Below are 24184 nucleotides of genomic sequence, written 5' to 3'. Positions count from 1 at the left end.
CTCCTCCTTCCACCCCTCTCGTTTGATGGCAGAAGCAAGGTATTATTAATTCTTGATATTTCCCTTCTACCCCGACCTGGCCAGTCAACTTCACTTCAGATAGCTAGCATTTATCCATTTTACACCATTTTTATGTGCCAATGGCTTTTTCCACATTGAAATCATTCTTTAGAACAGCAGATCTGGACATTTGACTGGCCTCCCTGCCACTACTTTTGCTGTTTCTAGTGAGTTTCCCCACATGGCATGCAGTGATCTTCGTAACTTGAAATTTGACTATGCATCTCATGACGTTTACTAGATCTTTGCTGCTACTTCATCTTTGGTGCTTTAGATGAAGTGCACGTGCTTTACTCTAGGCTACATGGTGTCATATGGCCTTGTCTGACTCCTCCAACTCCATCTTTCCCTCATGCCTTCTATTGCTTTCTCTCCTTCAGACTCCCAGTTTGTGGAATGTGCTGAACCTACTTCCTGCCCCAGCATCTGTTTCATTTACCCAGAATGCTGTTATCACTTTACACCTCTTTGCTCTCTCATCATTCAGCATGCCGTGTCTTTCAGTGAGGTCTTGCTAGATCTTCCATCCATCCATCTATCTATCTATCTATCTATCTATCTATCTATCTATCTATCTATCTATCTATCTGTCTGTCTATTTATTTATTTATTTATGGCAGGGGCCGGGGTGTGGGACACCACTTCTGACTCAGTACTCAGGGGCATGCCCAGCTCCAGGTGCTCTCCAGGGAGCACAGTCTAAATAGTTCCACATCCTCATCCCTAACATAGAACCATCTGGCATGGATGGCTAAGTATTGCCAGGTTTGGCCCCAGGGCCCCTGAACAGGACTGGGGGGAGGCCTCACCCCAAAAGTGGCTTACAGAGTGAAAGCTATCCGGGCTTGGACAAGTGAGCCATATTCTCCCAGGCCTGCGTTTCCGCATTTAAACGCGGACTATCATTTCTACCTCAGTGCTTGTTATCTGTGTAATGCATGTATTATGTATGCCAGTGCCTTATGGTCCCTGGCTTCTTGTAGGTGTCAGGCATTCTTTGTTTTATCCCTGTTATAACACAAGAGATTAATAAGAACTGGCAGGAAAACTCATTTAGCTCACCTCATAATTTTATTGTTCTTATTCAGTGCATGATCACACTCAGGGGCACCAACATAAAGGTCAAAATCAGTTTAAGAGGAAGTAATTCAGCCTTTGGTTGCGAACAGGCTGTGACAGACTGGCTACAGCACAGTCAGCAATGCTGGGGCCCCCAGCAGGCCTCAGAGAAAGCTCCTTTGCCTTCTCCAGGCGTCTTGTCTAACATTGTAAAGCTGTAACAGCAAATACATGCAAGTCGCTATTTTTCATTCTAGTCCATGTAGGTATTCTATGGAGACAGGCCGTGTGAAAACGCTTCCCTGTGTTAGGTGCTTCCGTGGAGAAGTTTTGGCAGTTCCATTGAAAACTCTGGAATCCAAAACTTTTCTAATGATGTTGGATTTGTTGGAGGTGATTGGGGTTGGGGGGAGGTAGGGGGGATTTAGCACTTTAGTATTTTAATTCACATAATCTGATTAAAAGGGTTAAATTTACTATATTAGGCAGTATATTGCTTAGGCATACCAGTTTAGATGTTAGATTAGGTTTACGGGATATACTTCAGTTTTCCTTATTAAAATCATAAAAGGTTAATCTATCGTTAGAGAAACTCATGTATCCTTGACTCTTAAATTTGTTTGACCAATTGCATGAGATAGTAGCTGTGGTAAGAAAATTTGTTCTTATTTAAATTAAGATTTTCACAGAGCTGAAGACTTGGCCACTAAAAGTCCAAGACATTTGTCTGTTTGGACAGTGACTCTGGCAAGGAGATATGATATGTAGGTACAATATAGAGCATTGGTACAAGTGGGATGTATAGGACACTTAGCAGATGCAAGATTAGCTCATTTGTAGAATTTGAGAACTTTGAGGTTGCTAAGAAGAAGTCGGATTGGATTATTTGGGGGCTTTCTCACTCTGCCATGTGCTATGACCAAAGATCTCACCTCTGACCTGGCCCAAGTATTTTGAAAATGTGTTTGATTGACAATTTTGGACATTGGACTAGAAACATGTGAGCAGAGCGGGGTAAATGCGTGATCAGCTCTATTGCACATATGTTGTATGCACTGTAGGAGTGTGTGTGAGTACTGATATTTATAGACATCTCTTTCAGCTCTTAGGGCAGTTTTTCATGGCAAATTCCACTTCATGAACCAATATAATGTTCTTGAAAGTGGTGTTTTCCCATGTTAATATGACCTAAAAGAGCATTGTTTCCTCAAAGTGGATAATAAATAATTACATGATGATTGTTTTTATTTTGTTTTGTTTTCCTTGGGAAGAAACCACTCATAAGTTCATAGTTGTCTATAAAGTAAACACAAGTCCATGTTAATCTATTAGTGGTTGATGTCATTCAGTTGTTTCTGGCGTTCTATTCTTTATTCTTGATAAAGAAACTGGGGCCCTAATTTCTCAACCACATCTGACCTTTTGCTGCTATTACACAGGAACCTGCCATTGCATGAAGAATACCTCTGCTGAAAAATTCCCTTTGTTGGAATACAAGTCTGGTGGTTCAAAGCCAAGCACCTCAATTGCCCCACACAGGGCTTCAATGTCTCTCTCCTCTTATTAGACTCATTTGATGTTGAAATGAGTTCCGAGGGGTGTTTCGGTTTAGTTCCAATGCTAGCAATTGAAAAGAATTCATCAAAGAACCATAGTAGTATTCTTTTGTCTGCCTGTAAGTTACCCATTAACAGCCTTCTGTGAAATGTGACATCTCTCTCCTTTTTTTTCCCTTTGCAGAATGCTATGAATTTACCCCCTGACAAAGCCAGGTTATTGCGTCAGTACGACAATGAGAAAAAGTGGGAACTGATTTGTGATCAGGTAAGAAATGGTGATGCTTATTAACATGTCATTAAGAAATAATGACAGAACCAGAAAAAAATTTTCTTAACTATGTTAAACTGTCTGAGTAGATAAATGGATTTATTTTTCTGTCTTATTTCCTTCTGTTTCTTATGACTGAAGGAAAAACACAGATACTTCTTGAAATTACACATTATTTTGATTCTCACCTTTGTTTTTAAACATTTTGTCGGTGGGGGTTGGGGAAATGGGTCAAGGGCCAAAGTGCATTGCTTTGCAGTCTTGGGTTCGATGGTCTCAAGTACAACCACATTCTCTGGGGACAAACAGGAGTGACCCTAGAGTATGGGGCTGGGAGAGGCCCTTGAGATGGATCTTATGGGAAATTTGATCAGTTGAACAGTCTAAATCAGATGATCCTCTCCCGGTCCACACCCCCTTGCCATTCACCTTCCATTGCAGTTTGTGCTGCTTAAATAATGCAGTTCCTTGAATAGAGCTGCATTCTCATATGGTTGTATATAGTCATGTAAAAAAGTGAGTGTTCAGAAGAAATGTTGTGTAGGCTATTTAAAAAAATCCAGATTTGAGCAACTCCATAGCTATTTTTATTATATCATTATCTCATTATAACACATTCAGACTCCAGAGAGATAGATATTTTTTAAAAAGTGAAATTCCTCACTTTTTTCTTCAGTTGTGTTTTTTGGGAGGGTGGGGGTGGGGGTACATACCTGTTGGTGTTCAGGGCTTACTCCTGTCTCTGTGCTCAGAGATCACTCCTAGATGTGTCCTGGGCACCATATGGAAACGGAACTGGCTTGGCCGCTGCTAAGCAAGAACCCAACCACTGTACTATCGCTGTGCCCCCTCTCTCCAGATTCTGTCCTGTAAAGGTTCTCTGATAAAATTTTGAAATATCTTCTTTTAGCCCTTTCTATATGTTTTTAAAAATAAACAAAAGGCAGGTGGCCAGAGCACTACTAGGTGTAAGACCCAGACACCACCAAATGTGGCCCCCCCAAACAAAAACAGTGAACAAAAAAGTACATGATACACATGCTTTTCTGCAACTGAAGACCTGTGTCAGTGTACATGTCAATTTTTAAAAATGCTATAAAATATTCCATTGTAATGGAAAGTGATTGTTAGGGCATTTTGTTGAAGGGCTAATACGTGAGGATAATTATTCTTACACTTTGAGGGGGGTACTCTAAAGGGAAGAGGAGGCTCTTTCTGTATGTGAGCTATTTTATTTTTTTGTACCGTTGAATTTCAGGGTAATGGTGTCCCCAAAGATTCCTGAGAAGTGCTTGTATCTCCTCCTAATATAGTGCCCTTGGGTTTCTGCTGTGAAGACGAAATGTGCAGAGGAAAAGGGGGATTTTCTGATATTTGAAGGGAGAAATTTTTCTGTTCCCTGAAAAATAGAAGTTCACAATTCACATGGAGGTTTTGGGGATGGGGGTGGGCCACACTCAGCAATACTCAGGAATTACTCCTGGTAGAGTTTGGGGACGTTATGGGGTGCCAGGGATCGAACCCAGGTCCATCATGCGCAAGGCAAGTTCCCTGCCCTCTGTGCTCTATCACTTTGGCTCCTCAAGTGGAACTTCTGAAGCACATAGATTCTTTATTTTGAGTTTCTGAATCTGAGCAGTGACAGGATGCTCGTCAGATCCTCTTCTCCACAAGGTACTTGAGCACAAGACTGGGTGGAAGTATTGACAGAGGAAGCTTACTGCTGACAGTTCCACAGTGCAAAGATAAACATTTTGCTGACATGTCCTTATAATGTCCTTCCTTGAGCTGTAACTTTTTGTTGTTGATTCTTTGTCACACCCAGCGATGCCCAGAGGTTACTCCTGGGTCTTCACAGAGGAATTATTCTTAGCGGTGCTTGGGGGACCATATGGGATGTTGGGGATCGAACCCAGGTCAGCTGCATGCAAGGCAAATGTCCTACCTGCTGTGCTATCGCTCCAGCCCCCAAATTTCTCACTTTAGAGATTACGAGAGTGCAGAGCACAGGCAAAGGAAGCACGGCTCTGCTGCCTTCCTCAGGGTCCACTGGGGGCTTGTTGCCAACTCAGTCTGTCCTTCTCTCCACTTAACTGATTTTTTTTTTGATCTCCAATATACCAGAAAGGGAAGACCACTGATGATAGAAGATTCTAGCCACCTATTCTTCTAATATCACAGGGTCAGTGGAAGCTAAGGGAGCCTGAGGCTGAAAAAGGCACATGTCAATACTCTAAATATTGTTTCTGGATTTTTGGGGCATCATTGCCTTTCCATGTCTTAGGCTTGGGTTTGGAGAATTTAGCTTTGTGACATGTTCCTTCCTTTCAGCAGCGTTTAAACATGTGCTGCAAAGTCTCCAAACCGAGCATCACTCTTGAGGTGTTGTGGGTGCGATTTGAAAATTACAGTGAGTTAATCTTTAAATTTTGGGTTGACCAGCAGTGTGGAAGCAGATTTCCATATTAGGAGCCTTGTCTTTGTAATGAATCTTCAAAGAAGTCATACTTGTTAATGTTTTTATGTGACACATTGGGAAGACTGAGACTTGGTGGGAAATCCTTGATGGAGGCTGGTCCATAGTTAGTGGCATTGCTGATCTGGTTATGGAAATTCTATAGTTTTTTGACATAAGGACCCTTAGTGGCTACTTTTACGGTTTCCTAAAGTGCCCACGTGGCTGGTATTTTTAAAAATAAGTAAAAATGTGTGGTATGTCTTCTAGAAGATTTGTTCCGGTGAGCCTGAAAGGGAGAGAGGGGTGAGGTATTGTAACACAGACCTTGTGCCCCCCTCAGAGCACTGCTGGGAAGGAGAACCATAGTGAGTCATTCTGATATTTGCGGTCAGCAGAAAACAACTTTTTGCTCACATGTGGGTAACTCTTTTAGAATGAATGTATGACATGCAAAATGATCATTTCTTATTTGTGTATTTGGAGCTTAGGCATTAATAATATGCTATTCATAGTGCAATGTAGTGGTGTTTATTCACCTAATGTTTATCTCTTGACAGTGGACCATGTCATCTGTATGTGTCTTTGTATTAAATAAACTGATGGAATCAGAAAAGCATATTTGCTTTTGTGATTTAACGTTTGAAATGTCCAGAATAGAAAAAAACCTACAGAAATGCCAGAAAATAGATTAGTAGTTGCTGTGGCCTGGGAGGGAGGATGATGACTGATCCAACTATTTGGAGCTGAGTTTTCATTTTTTGGTTGTAATGAAAATTACCATGACATAGTGGTGCAATAACTTAGTAGTACCTGTTGCACTGCCTTGTGGATATACTGAAATTTTGTAATTTACAAGTGTGAACTTTTATGTATGTGGCTTATATCTCATGTTACATAGCACAGATTTTTTGGTTTGCTTTTGTTTTGGGGCCACACCTGGTGATATTCAGAGGTTACTTGTCTCCTGCCTCTGCAGTCAGGAGTTATTCCTGACTGTGCTTGGGGGACCATATGGAATGCCAGGGATCGAGCCGGGTTGGCTGTGTGCAAGGCAAGTACCCTGCCCATTGTATTATCTCTGTACAAACCTGTCACTTTGTTTTATAATTAAATATAATTTCCTTAGAGTCATGGGCCAGACCCCCAGCACTTTACTTAATGCCTGAGACATACTATAAGCGCAGGTATCGTGGGGCAGGCCCCGAGGTAGAGGACACTCAGTGATGTTGGAGAGACTGCGGGGAGGAGGAGGTAGTGGCAGAGGGAGCCTGGAGTATGCGGGTTTGCTGTTTTTGTTCCTCTCTCCCTTTCACCTTCCTCCAGCTATTTCTGTAATTGTGGTAAGTGAAATGAAACTTTCCTGCTCAATTGTGGAAACTTCTTAGGAACAGGAAGGGTGTCATATGTAGATACAGAAACTAAATGACACTGTCTCCACCAGTCAACTGAAAATCTGGTTCTTTGCTTACTTCTAAAATTGTACAATAAACAGTTTGGGGGAAGAAGGAGGGAAATTTAAATCACACTTGGCTCAGGGGCCACCCCTGGCTCTGTGCTCAGGGGTGACTCTTGATGGTGCTTAGGGTTCCAATGGAGTGGGGAGTCAAACCTACATCAATGGCATGAAAGGCTGCAGTCTTAACCCCCTATACTATCCTAGCCTGAGAGTAATTTTTTTTTTGTTTTGGTGGAATGAGGGGCACATCTGGCAATGCTCAGTGGCTACTCCTGGCTCTGGACTTAGGAATCACTCCTGGCAGTGCACTGGGGACCATATGGGATGCTAGGGATCAAACTCAGGTCGACGGAATGTAAGGCAAGTGCCCTACCTGCTGTGTTATCTTTCTGGCCCCAATTAAATCATGTAACATGACTTTGTAGTATTTTCTTGTTTTTGTTATTGTTTTGGGACCACACTCTGAGATGCTACTCCTGGCTCTGCACTGCTGAAAAGGTTCTGGGAGAGATAGGACATTTAAAAAAAAATAGAATATTTTAAAGACATTAAATCCCAGGGACGGAGCCGGAATGATAGTCTAGTGGGGAGGGCATTTCTTTGCACATGGTTGACCTGGGTTCTATCCCTGGCACCATCCCCAAGCACCGCCAGGAGTAATTCCTGAGTGCAGAGCAGGAGTAACCCCTGAGCATTGCTGGATGTGACTCACCCCCCCCCCAAAAAAAAAAATCTCAGGGACTGTTGGAAGCTCCAGTGTGTCATGAAGGAGGCGTTGGCTCAATCCCCCATACTGCCAAGTTCCCCGAGCATGAGTGGGAGTCACCCCGGGCACTGAACTGGGTTGTGGCTTTTATAGGAACAACATTTGAACACTGTTATTTAGTCCTTTCCAGAGTCTTACATATTTATAACGATAATTTGAATTTCTGGTGGATATCCCAAGGTTAAAGTCACATTGGACGGGCCATAGAGATAGTACAGGGGCAAGGCATGCAGTGAACTCAATTTTTTTTTCTTTTTGGGTCACACCTGGCAATACACAGGGGTTACTCCTGGCTCTGCACTCAGGAATTACTCCTGGCGGTGGTCAGGGAACCATATGGGATGCTGGGATTCAAACCCAGGTCGGGTGCATGCAAAGCAAACGCCCTACCCGCTGTGCTATTGCTCCAGCCCCAGTGAACTCAGTTTTGAACACCACAAGTAGACCCCTGAAGCCCACCAGTAGCGAACACAGAGCCAGGAATGATACCTGAGAACTGCTGGGTGAGGTTGCTGCCCCCTCCCTATTATCCCCCCGCCAACCGGCACCCCCTTCCCAAAATAGCAACATTTCTGATTCAGGGGCTAGAGAAGCCAGAGAAAGAAGAACTTCCCAACTGGGGTCTGGGTGCTATGAGATGCATCCCAGAGGACTTATTTCTGTGGTATAGTTGGGGCGCAGATGTCTTGTAAGGACATCTACTTGAGGACTCTGTTTGCTCAGAGGCAAGCATTTTATGGGCAGGAGATGAGAGTGTGAAAGATGGAAATACACAATCTGCATGGTGCCAAGTCATACGGCTTCATTCCTACCTCATCTGTTATTCTATCTCAGCTTTTAGCGCTCTTCAAACACAGACCCTGAGCTTTATCGTTTACCTTTGGGTGGCAGCTATTGCCCACATATGTGGGGTTCTTAGCAGCATGGATCAGGAGAAGGCTGCATTTAAGCAGCACTCAAGATCTTGGATGAAGTCTCAGATCACTCTATCTCGAAAGGCTTTTATAGACCCAGACACTTTTAATTTTTTCTCTACTGGAAAAGTTAACCGTGCTTCTTGACCCAAACACAATACACATCAATGAACTTCACCTGCATTATAGTGGAATCCATGAATAAAGTGGAAGTCTTTCTTATCTCTTCCTGAGTCCTCTTATAGATGAAAACGAGATTCAAGAGTGGAAAGTCTAGGCAAGCTCCCAAGGTCTCCATGCTACTGAGAGAGATGAACATTTTCTACTCTCCAGTCGTGAGCCCTTTCAGTTTATTTCCTGATTTACCAATGATGTGGAAAGGCTCCATAGTCCTGAAGGAAGTCACGAAGGCTTCCTGCTTTGACCTGTCATGTGATTTCTCTGGTGGTAGTTTGTATGATTAATTGGAAATGTTTAATTAAAGATAGAACAAGCTTCTTGTAATGTGGCTGATTACCACAATGAAAAATTCACGGCATTTGGCCCAGGAGGCTGGGTGCTTTGGATGAGTGGGACTGGTTCCATCCCTAGAACCACAGGGTCTTCTGAGAACTGCCTGTAATGCAGTGTAACCCTGGCGGCCCTGAGCAGTGCTGAAATGGATCCCCAGCACCCACGGCCTGGGCAGCACTCTCAGGCACATCCTTTGGACCTTCACATCGAGCTACTGTGCCAGTTGGCCAGGAACCACCAGAAGTGGCCCCTGGGCCCTCTGATCCTCTGGCCTTTCCCCCTCAAATAGAAATTTTAGGATGTTTTACACGGCTCATGATCATGGTTGTAGATTTCAAAAATATATAATTCAGTTCAGAAACTGGGTTAACGAAGCCTTCTCTGAACTAGGTTAACAAGCTTTTTGTGACTTTGCTGATGATCACTTGTTTTTTTTTAGTGGTGGTAGCGGTGGGGGGTGATTTGCCGTATTTGACATCGCTGGATCTTGTCCCCTAATGCATCCTGTTGTTTGCATTAGGAAGGAGACTTCCTCCTTTCTTCCTTTATAGAGTAATGATATGGGAGGAAATTAGAAACAACAGACACTAAAAAACGTTACTAGTGAAGATGTGATGGGCATAGATTTTGCTCCCAGTGATGAGCACTGAGGGAGACAGGACTTGGGCCCTTAAGTCTTGGACTTATATCCTGCCTGGGAATGGGAGGGTCTTGTCGCAGAGCCAGAGCTGAGTCAGGCTCCTGAGCTCACACCCGTTCAGTGAGAGTTGCTTATTTGTCTTTTTCATACATTTGGCTGTATTTAGTACTTAAAACATAATTATTTCTTGATAAAGACTTATTGGATAGGATTATTTGTATAATAATTAAGTTATTTTGCTACTGCAGATTTCCAAAAGTCTTTATATTTGTGAGTATGTGTATTATGCATCTATCTATATATTTTATGGTGCTGGGATCCAGTGCAGAGCTCTACCATCAAGCTATGTCCTTGACCCTGATTTTTTTTTCAACTCATATTTTTTGTTGTTTTCTTTGGCCATACCTGGTGGTGCTCATGGGCTACTTCCAAGCTAGATGCTCTGGGGAACCATGTGTGTCATCCTCTTTCCTTTGCTCCCAGACCAGCCTTAATCTGCACAAAGCTCTGATCCCAACTTCCAGCTTTGATGATACATTTAGCCCCAGTGTTGTCATTGTGGATTTACCAGTTGTTGGGTTCGAAGGTATCTCCCCACCCCCTTACTCGAGCCTCTGGTTCACTGAAATTTTTGCTATAATTAATATTGTTAGAGGTAAAATTGTATTTTTAAAGTTTCCATAAATTCTGTGTTATGCTAATGCGACTTTTAAAAAAGTTGTTACTGGTCAGCACGGGAGTTTTGACCTGCTCCGTTTCCGACCTGTGCCGGTTCACCCCTCCTTAGGCTGCTCAACACCTTTATTGCAAACCACAACACCTAATCAGAGAGAGAGAACGAAAGGGAATACCCTGCCATAGTGGCAGTTTGGGGTGGGGGGAGACGGGACTGGGGAAGGTAGGAGGGACGCTGGGTTTACTGGTGGTGGAGAATGGGCACTGGTGAAGGGATGGGTTATTGAACTTTGTATGGGGGAAACATGAGCACAAAAATGTATAAATCTGTAACTGTACCCTCACGTTGATTCACTAATTAAAAATAAACTATTAAAAAAATTTTTTAAAAGTTGTTACTGGGTTTTTGTAATTTGTTTAATTCTTTTTTATTTAAATATAGAATTTACTTTTCTTTTTTTAATATTTTTTTATTTTTAATTAGTGAATCACCGTGAGGGTACAGTTACAGATTTATACAATTTTGTGCTCATGTTTCCCTCATACAAGGTTCGAGAACCCATCCCTTTACCAGTGCCCATTTTCCACCACCAGTAAACCCATCATCCCTCCCACACTCCCCAAACCCATCTCTCCCCACCCCACCCTGCCACTGTGGCAGGTCATTCCCTTCTGTTCTCTCTCTCTAATTAGCTGTTGTGGTTTGCAATAAAGGTGTTGAGTGGCCACTGTGCTCAGTCTCTAGCCCTCATTCAGCCCACAACTCCCTTCCCCCACATGGCCTTCGACTACATTATAGTTGGTGATCCCTTCTCTGAGTTGCCCTTTCCCCAGAATGTGAGGTCAGCCTCCAAGCCATGGAGTCAACCTCCTGGTACTTATTTCTACAATTCTTGGGTGTTAGTCTCCCACTCTGTTATTCTATATACCATAGATGAGTGCAATCTTTCTATGTCTGTCTCTCTCTTTCTGACTCATTTCACTCAGCATGAAACTTTCCATGCCGATCCACTTATATACAAAATTCATGATCTCCTTTTTTCTAACAGCTGCATAGTATTCCATTGTATAGATGTACCAAAGTTTCCTCAACCAGTCATCCGTTCTAGGGCATTCGGGTTTTTTCCAAATTCAGGCTATTGTAAACAGTGCTGCGATAAACATATAAGTGCAGATGTCGTTTCGACTATACTTTTTTGCCTCTCTGGGATATATTCCCAGCGGTGGTATTGCTGGGTCAAATGGAAGCTCAACCTCTAGCTTTTTGAGAATCGTCCATATTGTTTTCCAAAAGGGCTGAACGAGTCGACATTCCCACCAGCAGTGTAGAAGGGTCCCTTTCTCTGCACATCCTCTCCAACAGCGGTTGCTTTTGTTCTTTTGGATATGTGCTAGTCTCTGTGGTGTGAGGTGGTATCTCGTGGTTGTTTTGATCTGCATCTCTCTGATGATTAGTGATGTAGAGCACTTTTTCATGTGCCTTTTGGCCATTCGTATTTCTTCCTTGGGAAAGTTTCTGTTCATTTCTTCGCCCCATTTTTTGATGGGGTTGGATGTTTTCTTTTTGTAGAGATCATCAAGTGTTTTATATACCATTGATATCAACCCCTTATCTGATGGGTATTGTGTAAATATCCTTTCCCATTCTGTGGATAGTCTTTGTATTCTGGTCACTGTATTTTTTGCGGTGCAGAAGCTTTTTAGTTTAATGTAGTCCCATTTGTTGATCACTGTTTTTACTAGATTGCTTAGTTCCGTGTCATCTTTGAAGATACCTTTATCTTCAATATCGTGGAGGGTTTCGCCGACCTTGTCTTCAATGTACCTTATGGTTTGTGGTCTGATGTTGAGGTCTTTAATCCATTTTGATCTGACTTTTGTGCATGATGTCAGGTCAAGGTCTAAGCCCATTTTTTTGCATGTGGTTGTCCAGTTGTGCCAGCACCATTTGTTAAAGAGGCTTTCCTTGCTCCACTTCACATCTCTTGCTCCCTTATCAAAGATTAGATGATCATACATTTGGGGTTGTGTGTAGGGATATTCCACCCTGTTCCATTGGTCTACGGCTCTGCCTTTGTTCCAGTACCATGCTGTTTTAATTGTTACTGCTTTGTAGTAAAGTTTGAGGTTGGGGAGGGTGATGCCTCCCATCGTCTTTTTCCCAAGAATTGTTTTAGCTATCCGTGGACATTTGTTGTTCCATATGAATTTTAAGATTGCTTGATCCATTTCTTTGAAGAATGTCATGTGTATACTTATAGGGATCGCGTTGAATCTGTATAATGCTTTGGGGAGTATTGCCATTTTGACAACATTGATTCTCCCTATCCACGAGCAGGGTATATGTTTCCATTTCCTCTTGTCCTCTTTTATTTCATGGAGTAGCATTTTATAGTTTTCTTTGTAGAGTTCTTTTACTTCCTTGGTTAAGCTGATTCCGAGGTACTTGATTTTCTGGGGCACGATTGTGAATGGGATTGCTTTTTTCATGTCCCTTTCCTCTGCCTTATTGTTTGCGTATAGGAAGGCCATGAATTTTTGGGTATTGATTTTGTAGCCTGCAACTTTACTGTATAAGTCTATTGTTTCTAAGAGTTTCTTAGTAGAGGCTTTAGGCTTCTCTAGATATAGTATCATATCATCTGCAAATACTGAGACTTTGATTTCTTCCTTTCCTATCTGGATGCCCTTAATCTCTTTTTCTTGTCTAATAGCTATCGCAAGTACTTCCAGTACTATATTGAAGAGGAGTGGTGAGAGTGGGCATCCTTGTCTTGTGCCTGATCTTAGAGGAAAGGCCCTTAGTTTTTCCCCGTTGAGGATAATGCTTGCCGTAGGCTTGTGGTAGATGGCTTCGACTATCTTTAGGAAAGTTCCTTCAAACCCCATTTTGGTGAGGGTTTTCATCATGAAAGGATGTTGGATCTTGTCAAATGCTTTCTCTGCATCTATTGATATGATTATATGGTTTTTATCTTTACTTTTGTTGATATGATGGATTATGTTGATTGATTTCCGAATGTTAAACCATCCTTGCATCCCCGGGATGAATCCCACTTGGTCGTGATGTATGATCTTTTTGATGAGTTGTTGGATCCTATTTGATAATATTTTGTTGAGGATCTTCGCATTGGTGTTCATCAGGGATATTGGTCTGTAATTTTCTTTCTTAGTGGTGTCTTTGTTTGCTTTTGGTATTAGGGAGATGTGTGCTTCATGGAAACTGGGAGAGTTCCTGTTTTTTCAATTTCCTGGAAAATTTTGAGGAGAACTGGCAACAGGTCTTCTTTAAATGTTTGGAAGAATCCACCAGTGAAACCATCTGGGCCTGGGCTTTTGTTTTTGGGGAGGTTATTGGTTGCAGTTTCAATTTCCTTAACATTGATGGGTCTATTCAGGTATTCCAAGTCTTCTTTGTGCAGTCTTGGGAGATTGTAGGAATCAGGGAATCCATCCATTTCTTTTAGGTTCTCCTTTTTTGTGGCGATAGACCTTCAAAGTAGTCTCTAATGATCTTTTGAATCTCACTGGTTTCTGTTATGATGTCCCCCTTTTCATTTCTGATTCGATTTATTAGAGTTCTCTCTCTTTCTTTCTTTGTGAGTCTTGCTACCAGTTTATCAATCTTATTTATTTTCTCGAAGAACCAGCTCTTTGTTTCATTGATCTTTTGGATTGTTTTTTTGGTTTCGATGTCATTAATTTCTGCTCTAATTTTTATTATTTCATTCGGTCTGGTTTGGGTTCCTTTTTCTGGTCCTTTTCTAAGGTCTTGAGTCGTGAAGTCAAGCTATCTATGTGGGCCCTTTCTTCCTTCATGAGGAATGCTTCGAGACCTATAAATTTTCCCTTTTATAGCTTTAGCTATAAAGCTTTAGCTGCGTCCCATAGGTTTTGGTAGCTCGTGTCTTCATTCTCATTTTTTCTAAGTATTTTTTTATTTCTTCCTTGATTTCCTTCCTGAACCACTCATTATTCAACATTGAATTGTTTAATTTCCAGGTGTTTGATTTGATTTTCCGTATTGGTGAGTGGTTAGCGGTTAGCTTCTATCTTCAGCGCATCGTGGTCTGAAAAGATCGTTGATACAATTTCTGTTTTTCCGATTCTATTGAGGTATGTTCTGGGGTCCAGTACATGGTCTATTTTAGAAAAAGTTCTGTGTGCACTGGAAAAGAATGTGTATTCTTTCTTTTTGGGGTGTAAAGCCCCATATAGGTCTATTAGGCCTCTCTCTTCAATCTCTTCTTTCAGAGTCAGTGTTTCCTTGTTGAGTTTTGTTTTTTCAATCTATCTAGAGGCGATAAGGCCGTATTGAAGTCTCCAACTACTATTGTGCTGTTAGTGATATCCTCTTTGGAGTCTGTTAGGAGTTGTTTTAAATATTTAGCCGGTCGTTCATTAGGTGCATATATGTTTAAGAGTGTGATTTCTTCCTATTGTACATATCCCTTGGTATACAGAAAATGACCTTCGCTGCCCCTTTTAATCTTTTTCAACCTAAAATCTATGTTGTTGGATACGAGGATGGCCACTCCAGCTTTTTTAAGGGGGTTGTTTGCTTGCAGGATTGTTTTCCATCCTTTGACTTTGAGTCTATGTTTACTCTGTTTTTTCAGGTGTGTTTCTTGCAGGCAATAGAATGTTCGGTTTAATTTCCGGATCCATTTTGCCACTCTGTGTCTCTTGATAGGTGCATTTAGGCCATTGACATTGAGAGAGATTATTGTGATGGGGTTTTGTGTCATCTGTCTGTGGGATTTGTTGTTCTTATGGGGCTCCTCCTTGTCTTACAGTAGCCCCTTTAGACCTTCTTTCAAGATTGGTTTTGAGTCTATGAAGTTCCTGAGCTGTTGTTTATCCCAGAAATAGTGTATGGTTCCTTCGAGTTTGAGTGAGAGTTTAGGATAAAGTATTCTTGGTGAGGCATTCATTTCGTTGAGTTTTTTCACTATGTCCCACCATTGTCTTCGGGCTTGGAGGGTTTCCTCTGACAGGTTGGCTGTAAATCTGAGGGGTGATCCTTTGTATGTGATTTCCTTCCTTGACCTTGCTGCTTGCAGAATTGTGTCTCTATCCATAGCATCTGTCATTCTGACTATGATATGCTTTGGAGTCTTTTTATTTGGGTCTCTTTTTACTGGTACTCTTTGGACTCCTTGTATCTGGATGCCTGCCTTCTCCAGTTCTGGGAATTTTTTAGCAATGATGTATCTGACTATGTTTTTTTTCATTGGGGTTACTTCCCTGTGGTTCTGGTACTCCAATGATTCTTATGTTGTTCCTCTTGAAGTCATCCCCCAGGGCTTTGATTCGCTCTATAGCCATTTTGAGGTCTTTGGCCATGATTTGTTGTTGTCTATAAGCTTTCTGCAGCTCATCTTCCAGGTCGCTGATTCTGTCTTTGGCTGTAGTCATTCTCCTGTTGAGGGCATCTACTGTGATTTTTATTTCATCTACCGATTCCTTTATTTGTGTGACTTCCGTTCGTAGGTTTGAAATTTCTGCTCTCATTTCTTCCTGCATTTTCTTGGTAGATCGTTCCAGTGCTTCATTCATCTCCTCCCTTAGTTTATTGGATGTCTGTTCCATATTTGCTTGGAGTAGGTCGACTCTCCTCCAGATTTCCTCTCTGAATTGTTTATCTGAGAGGTCGTAGATGTGAGTAGCCCCTGTTGATGTTTCTGGTATCCTTTCTTCTCTCTCTTGGTGGAGGGGATTTTCGCTGCTTCTTCATATTGTTACAGAAGTATAGAGTTGGAACTTTGTAGTTATTTATTCCTGTTCCCTCTTGTGGAAAGAAGGGGCTCTGATTGTGCTAAACTTCCCTTATTCACTGACAGCTTTTATAGTGTCAAACTAAGCTAATGGATATTTTGCGTAAGTGGTTGACATGCAAAAGTGAAGTTTCAAAGAAATACACAGTACCGATTGAGCTGAGGTAACAAATAATAACTGCGGCTCCGACAGGTGGCCACGCCCATGTTGAGACCACGCCCACTAAGATACAGGCCACGCCCCCAGTGTCTTCCTGTTAGGGGGGGCGGGAGGGTGATGGTCTTGGTACCTGATCGGCAGGCGCAGTTAGAGAGCCAGATCGGAAGACGTGGTGCGCATGGGGGTGGGGGGTGCGGTGCAGCTTCAGGAACTCGGAGAACACAGACGGAGGCGGGAAGCTGCTGGTTTTTGTAATTTGTTTAATTCTTTTAAAATTTTGTCTTTCCAGTGCTTGATAATTTTTTTATTTGACACTTGGTTTTCCCCTTATCCTTCTTTTGGCTCTGCTTTCATCAGATTTGTTTTTATCTGATACTTTGTTTTCCAGTTTATCCTTTTTAAAACTTTAGTATCTATCATGTAAACTTAAGAGTTTTTTCTTAGGGTTGGACAGATTGTTCAGGGCTTAAAGCATTTGCTTTGCATGTGGTCAAACTTATTTGATCCCTGACACCACGTGGTCCCCCAAACAGTGCAAGATAGAGCCCTAGAGACTCCTAAGGGGTGCCCCTCCCCCAGGAATCACCCCAGCACCGGAGGGCCTGCGCGGTGCTGTACCCACATGTACCCACAGGCTCTCAGTTCTGTATCCCCACGCTCTTGCATTGCAGTTCCAGCTTCAATTGGCTGGAAATTGCCAGGAGTAGCCCCTGGGACCTCTGAGCAGTACTGTGCCCTTCCCGCCCCCAAACAAATTTTCTCTTGTATCCAAACACAGTAGTGAATTATATGACCAATTATTCTTCCTAAATGCCATTTATTGCCAAGTTCTTATTTCCCAGTTGTCCTTACTGCTTTTTCCACCAGGTTTGTTCAGATGAGAATATGGTTCAGAATTTTACAAGTGTTTTAATTATTAAGTTGACTTTTTAATTATTAAGCTGCTTAATCATGCTGTTATAGTGAAGAGACCAGGCAAACTGTTTTCTTAGATGCTTTATTCCCTGCTTTTATCTGAGTATTTCTTAAAGGTGTTTGAGTTCTGGAATTTTCTATTAGGAATGAGATATGAAGACTTTGAACACCTTTGTGTAGAATATTCATTGACCATTACTATCTGTTTCACCATCAGGTCATACTCCAGTGGACTGAGTGAGTCTTCTGTTGTATGATGGTGCTGTCCACCAGCAATATGGGACTCTGTAGGCTGTTAGTATCACTGTCACTGTCATCCCATTGCTCATCGATTTGCTCAAGTGGGCGCTAGTAATATCTCCATTGTGAGGCTTGTTGTTACTATTTTTGACATATCAAATACGCCACGGGCAGCTTGCCAGGCTCTGGCGTGGGGGCAAGATACTCTCAGTAGCTTGCCAGTCTCTCCAAGTGGGGCGGAGGAATCAAACCCGGGTCGGCCGTGTGCAAGGCAAATCCCCTACCCGCTGTGCTCCAGCCCAGGCTGTTAGTACTATATGTAAAACCAATGCATAAATTTTGCTGAGTCACTTTTCTGAAGAGTTAGAAAAAGATGATTTTGTGGAGTAATGGACTAGGTAGACTTTTCAACTGGGTCTTATTCTGCTCTGAAATAAAATTATCTCTAGTGTTTTTTTTTCTCACAGTTGCTATATTTCAGAGTAAGGACTTGTCTGAGTGGAAATCTCACCATGTGAGGGATGAGTTTTCTCTGGTTTATGTTTTATGGTATTGTTGTAAACACATACATTGTCATAATCTGTATATTTAAATCAATTATTTTTGAAGTTTATGTCATTAGAACTTGCACCAATCAAAATTTTGTCATGCTGACTTCTGCAACCTTTTGACATGACCTTATTGATTTTGCAGAATTTGTTTCATGGTGCATAAACTATATCCTAGGCTTCACTTGTACGTTCCTTGTCCCAGACCTGGAATAAGGAGTTTCTCCATGAGCTCAATTTTCACTAAAAGTGGGAGAATAGTGGTTAGAGGAGTGGTTGTGGGAGCCAGAGATCATCACATTCCTGGGGCACACTTACTTGTTGATCTGTGTGTAGCCTTGAAATTGTGTCCCCCAAATTGTGAGTTGCTGTCAGTATATTCAAATAAATTTCCATATTAATTTACCTTGTTTCTTTGTCTTTAAAATAATTACATTTCTTTTGCAGTGTTTGATTCCTAACATAAATCTAGTTACTTGTTTTCTTTGCATGAAGTTTTATAGAAGCATTACGAAGAGCACTTGCAGATAAATCAGCATTCTTCAGTCTCTTGTATTTGTGGACTACCACCCATCCTGCAAACGAGTCCATAAACCAGCAGTTTTAACTAATATGGTAAATCAGATCAGTGATCTTAAAGCTTTCTACACCCACACACCAACACTGATCATGGACTGGTGTTTGAAGATCACTAAAATGAACTATTACTAATTTATTGAACAAAGGATACATTTTGAAAGACAGGTTTATGGCCCTAATTCACAAAGGCATGTCATTAACAGTGTCAAAATAGTATGAATAAAAGTCAGTTGGTAGTGGACCGAAGAAATAAGACGGGATGATTGACCAAGAGTGTGCAGTTGACCTTAGTTTGAATCCTGGTCACTGTATCACTAGAGATCAGGCACCACTAGAGATCACTTCTGAGTAGAGCCAGGAACAGCCCTGAGCACCACAGGGTGTGGCCCTAAACCTCAAGATAAAATAAAATAAAAATCACGTATAGAAATACATGATCTGTTATGGGCTTCCATTAGAAAAATAATGGTAGAAGAACAGATAGATGTTATGTTAGTGTCCTAGTTGCCTTAACAACTGTCACCAGCTTGTCACAACTCATTGTGGCTATAACAACAAAATTTTCTTAGTTCTGGTATAATGGTAGAAGAACAGATAGATATTATATTAGTGTCCTAGTTGCCATAACAACTGTCACCAACTTGTCACAACTTGTTGTGGCTAGAACAACAAAATTTTCTGTCCTAGTTGTAGAGTCCAAAAGTCTGGAATCAAAGTTTTGGCTGGATATGTTCTGTAAATGCCCTTGGGAGAGAGAATCCTTCCTTAGCATTCCTTGATTCCTGGCCACATAACTCCCATCTCTGCCTTGTCTTCACATGGCCTTTCCCTCTTCTCCCTGTACCTGCTGCTTCTCTCTTCTCTAAGGTACTTTGAGTGGATTTCTACTGCACCTGCATAAGTTAAGATGGTACTGTTTTGAGAACTTTACTTCATTATGTTTGCACCAACCCTTTCTTCAGTAATGTCACATTATTGGTTTCGGAATTAGGACATGGGCTATCTTGGTGGTGGTGCGGGGTGGTCATCACTTGCAGATGCTAAATCAATCCTTGCCGGTGCTAAGATTAAAATGATTTGCATGTATTTGTTCTTTACAGTGTTCCAGTTTGGTATTGTTGACTCTTGAGGGCTACATTCTTCAGGCTCACCCAGGAATCTGTGTACAAGTTTAGTGTAGAACTTCAGCTCTACTCTAAGGGTGCTCTGGGGGTGGTCTCTCTGGGGTGGTCTCGGCTCACTTAGAGGAAGAAACACCCTGGAGGTACACACCCCTGGGACTTTTCTGGGCCAATCTTGGAAGTGGCGAATGAGAAATAGGTCAGTTACTCAGGAAAGAGGACAAAGTGTTTAGTAAAAGCTAGTCTCCATCCCAATCAGCGGTTCTGGTAACTGTTTTCATTTGTGTTCAGTATCAGAACTTATATTTATTTATGCACTTATGAATTAATGTACTCCGTAAGGAGATAGCTGTATGAGCAAGGGCTGCCAGAGAGTGAAGTGAGAGGGAATGGACTTGGGTGCTCAGATGCCTCATGTTACACTTGGTAGGGAAGGGACTCTAAGAGTTGTTAATGCCAGTCTATTCTGAGTACCAATGACAGGGGTGGCAAAAACAAACAAAGAAAAAAATGTAAAGAAGAGTTTCTTTCAGCATTCCTCCTGAAAGCATTTTCTTTTCTATTAAGGTTCACTCTAAGTCTCTGATTCCTTGCTTAGAAACACTGGAAAAGCAATCAGAGGGGCAGATGCCAACTCTGTGTACGTTAGGCTCTCCTGCGTTTAATATCTTTGCAGCCATGGAAAATTGATCATGAACCTAGAAGTAAGTTTATGTCATTCCTCTCCCAGGGGTTCCCTTTGTCTTAGCGTTTTATAGTGGGGAGAAAAGATGCTCGTCTGTCCTGCCTCTGCAACCCGCCAGGGAGTTACTGAAGGAGGCCGAAAGGACAGAGAAAGTATGCCAAAGAAGCGGGGAATTATTCCTTTTAAAACTAATCCTCTTTGGCCACATGATAGAAATGCTCCGTCAGAGTGTTGTCTGGCTTTGGTAGCTAGAGTAGGGCCCAGGGCTTAGTCTGGTCTGAAGCTTTTAGAGTCTCTTTTGCCAAAATGAACATCACACTTTTGCCTTTCTACCTGGTAACAGAAATGGAGTCATAAAGTCTTCCTGTCCCCACCCCAAAACACAAAGTGACCTCCCCAACATTAATCATTCATTTCTTGAGCTGACCCAGACCGCTGGCTATGCCACTATGTGGTTTGATTACGTTATTTTATGAGTATCTTTGGTAAACTCGGGAATGCTGTTTCAGGAAGTGCAGGATCATGTCCAGTTTAATGAGATGGGCTTGACTGAGATTCACCTTTGACACGTCTTTTAGATAATGTAAGTGATTTATTAAGATGCATTAATGAGGACTTTCTTCTAGGGAATACAAATAATGCTTTACATTGTTTTAACACTTGGACATTTATCTCAGTAATTGCGGTGGAAGGCCATTCTGTTCAGCTTTCACATATTGCCCTTCCAAAAACAAAAGTCAAATTACTTTTTGGAAGTTATCCAGCAAATGGCTGAACTAATACTAAAAAGTTCTGAAAATATTTTTGTTGTAAAAAGTGCCATAACTATGGTTTGGGAGAGTTTTTTTGGAAAGTCTTGTCACTGTATGACCTAGGGCATCTTAGAGTTGTGGCTTTTTCCATCAGTCCATTCATCTGTTACGTGATCTGTTGAATACATGGTGAAGACTAGTGGCTTTAGTGCTTCAGTTACCTAATGCTGAATCTTCCAAAAGAAGAGATTGAGTAAAGAATCAGACATCCTAAAAGTTCATTCTGGAAAGACTGAGTATATAATGTAAAATTCTAATCTACACATTTTCTCGGTTGACCTGAGGCACTCATGGCAGGTCCTGAACTTTCAAGTAAACTGTTTTAAATGATGTTGTTTCTGAGTTCATTGAGGTGTTTATAGTATTTATATTTTATATATGTGTATTATAGAATCAGTACATTAATCATTATGATATTCATATATTATTTACATAACAAACAAATTTATATTTTCCTCATTAATGAAACAGAATTGACTATTTGATTCATGGATTTCTTTTTCATTAGGGCAAGTAACACCAAAAACAATCAAGAAAGATTTTTAAATAAGCTGTATCCAATAAAAAAGTTTAAAAATGATATGCATATAAAGAAATTACTTGAGATACTGTTTCTGAAATCCTCTTTACTGAGGTAATATTTATGTGCAATACAGTTTACCAAGTTTGAATGCTCTCTATTGTAACTGGGCCGTTTTCAGTTCTGAGCAGTGTCAGAGAGTTCCAGTTGCTCCGTATCCCCATCAGCATTTCCTATGGTCAGTTTTAATAATTTATTAAGGAGCTTTGTCGTTTTAACAAAGCTCTAGTAGGATCTCGTTGCAGTTTATTTTGCATTTCTTTAATGATTCTTTTTTTCTATATGGTTGGTTACTATTTGCATATCTTCTTTGAAGGATGTGTTCAAATCTTCTGTATCTTTAAATTTAAAATGATTGTTTATTTTTCAACCATTGAAGCTAATAGATGCATTCTGTTTGTCATTTTCTCTTTCTCTTTCTCTCTTTTGATAAGGTCACAGGGTAATGCTAGGGTTAAGGTATAGGCCTAGTGTTAGATCAGTGTTAGGGTTAGAGTTAAAAATGGGAAAGGGGGAGCCAGAGGGGTGTTCACAGCACAGGGGTCAGTCCTCTGCCTTGCATGTATGTGGCTGACTCTCCTTTGATCCCCAGCAACCCATATGGCCCTCTGAGCCACTCTAGTAGTGAGCACAGCCAGGTGTAGCTCCATCCCCTCCTCTCACCAAAACTTAACGAAAAACACAACTCTGGAAGTGAAGTGGGCAGGGCACTTGCTCCCCATGCAGCCAACCTGTGTTCAATTCCCAGACTTCATGTAGTCCTCTGAGCACTACTAGGAGTGGTTCCTGCACACAAAGTCAGGGGTAAGTCTTGAGCATGGCCCAAACCACCCCAGCCCCTTCCCCCGCCCAATAAATAAGAGTATAGGGAAAGGGAGGCTAGAGATATAGTCAGGTGCTTACTTAGCCCTGAGTTTTATGGTCCTCTGAGCACTGCTGTAAGATACCCCCAAGCACAGAGTCAGGAGTAGCCTACAGCACTGGCAGCTCCTTCCCAGAACCAAAACATGTAAGCAAACAAATGCAAAGGATAGCATGGAGTTTAGGCTTAGTGTAGGATGAGAATTAGGGTTAGGTTTGAGCTAGTCTTAATAAGAAATCTAAGGTTTCTTTTATTTTAGTCTCTCCTCAGTACCCTGTCTAGCTGTATTTGAACTGTTATTCATTAATTTTAATTTTTTTGGGTGGTTCCACACCTGACAGTGCTCAGGGCTTACTCTGACTCTGCACTCACGACTTACTCCTGGCTCTGTGCTCAGGGATCAATCCTGGCGGGGCCCAGAGGACCATATGCTGTGCTGGGGATTGAATCCCGGGCCAGCCACGTGCAAGGCAAGTGCCTTACGCACAGTAATGTCTCCTTCAGTAGGTTTGTTGAATATTTGGTGAATGGAGGAGAAAGGGTTTTCATTCCCATATGTCACATGAAGAAGCAATGGGGAGTATTTGTCATGCATTTTATATTTTATTTTATTTTGTTTTTTGGACACTTCCAGTGGTTTGGGCTTACTCTGCTCGGGGATCATGCCTAGCAGGCTTGAGGTACCATATGGGATACTGGGTATGGAGCCTGAGTCCTCCCTGAGCAAGTCAAGTGCTGCACTATTTCTCTGGCCCCATTGTCTTAACATTTTAATAGGAAAATAGGAAATGTACTTCCCAGGGATTTTGTAAAATTTCAAGAAGGCAGAGACTCCAAGTATAGTTTATAGTGTAAGTCTGTATCTTTAAACATAACTGAGAATATTTAAACTGAGCAAAGAAAGGGGGTCAGGAATCCAAAGTAGGAAGTACAATTCAAACCACTGGTTCATGATTAAAGCTCTAATGGATAGAAGATCTACTTTGGGAATTTAGAACAATGCATATTCTTTGGTACTTGACGAATTGAGTCAGGAGAAGTTTTGCAGTTTTCTGAATCACTTTAGATGCAGATCTCTGGCATTTCTTACAATCCACACACAAGAAGAGCTTTGACTTGGAAGTAAAGAGAACAAAAGATTTTAAGGATGAACTCTCATCAGTACATTTTGGGATTCTTGGTAGCAGTCACAGCAGTTACTCCCCTTAAAAAAAAAGTGAAGTGTGGAACTGTGGGATGGAAACCTGTATCTTATACATGTGAAGCACATGCCATGCCACTGATCCACACCAAATACTATTTTTATAGGTAACGGCTTGTGAGACTGTTCTAGGGGCTGTTGTAGAAGTATGTTTGTATATATAGAGTGTGTTTAGGAGTATTTTTGTATGTTTTAGGGGTACAGTTTTACACCTCTTCAAAATATGTTGCCACACTCCCCACTAGAGCACTAAATCCCTCTAACACAGTGCGTTGCTTTCCAGTCCAATGCCCCATCCTGCCACTGGAATATCTGTGACAATTCTGCACTCTAAAT

General features: G+C 41.5%; 1 protein-coding gene across 5 annotated transcripts in view; it reads left to right on the top strand.

Annotated features, from left to right (window-relative positions):
• FMNL2 (formin like 2) overlaps window positions 1-24184 on the top strand; it is a 376300-nt gene that overhangs the window by 206087 nt on the left and 146029 nt on the right. For all 5 annotated transcript variants that reach the window (XM_055136998.1, XM_055137002.1, XM_055136981.1 and 2 more), the window contains exon 2: window positions 2860-2943. In XM_055136998.1, the coding sequence (XP_054992973.1) occupies window positions 2860-2943 (84 nt within the window). The remainder of the gene's footprint in view (window positions 1-2859; window positions 2944-24184) is intronic.

The sequence above is a fragment of the Sorex araneus genome, chromosome 1 (genome assembly GCF_027595985.1).
Source record: "Sorex araneus isolate mSorAra2 chromosome 1, mSorAra2.pri, whole genome shotgun sequence".
Classification (NCBI taxonomy): domain Eukaryota; kingdom Metazoa; phylum Chordata; class Mammalia; order Eulipotyphla; family Soricidae; genus Sorex; species Sorex araneus.
The sequence above is the reverse complement of the archived record's forward strand: the minus strand, read 5'-3'. Positions and strand labels throughout refer to the sequence as shown.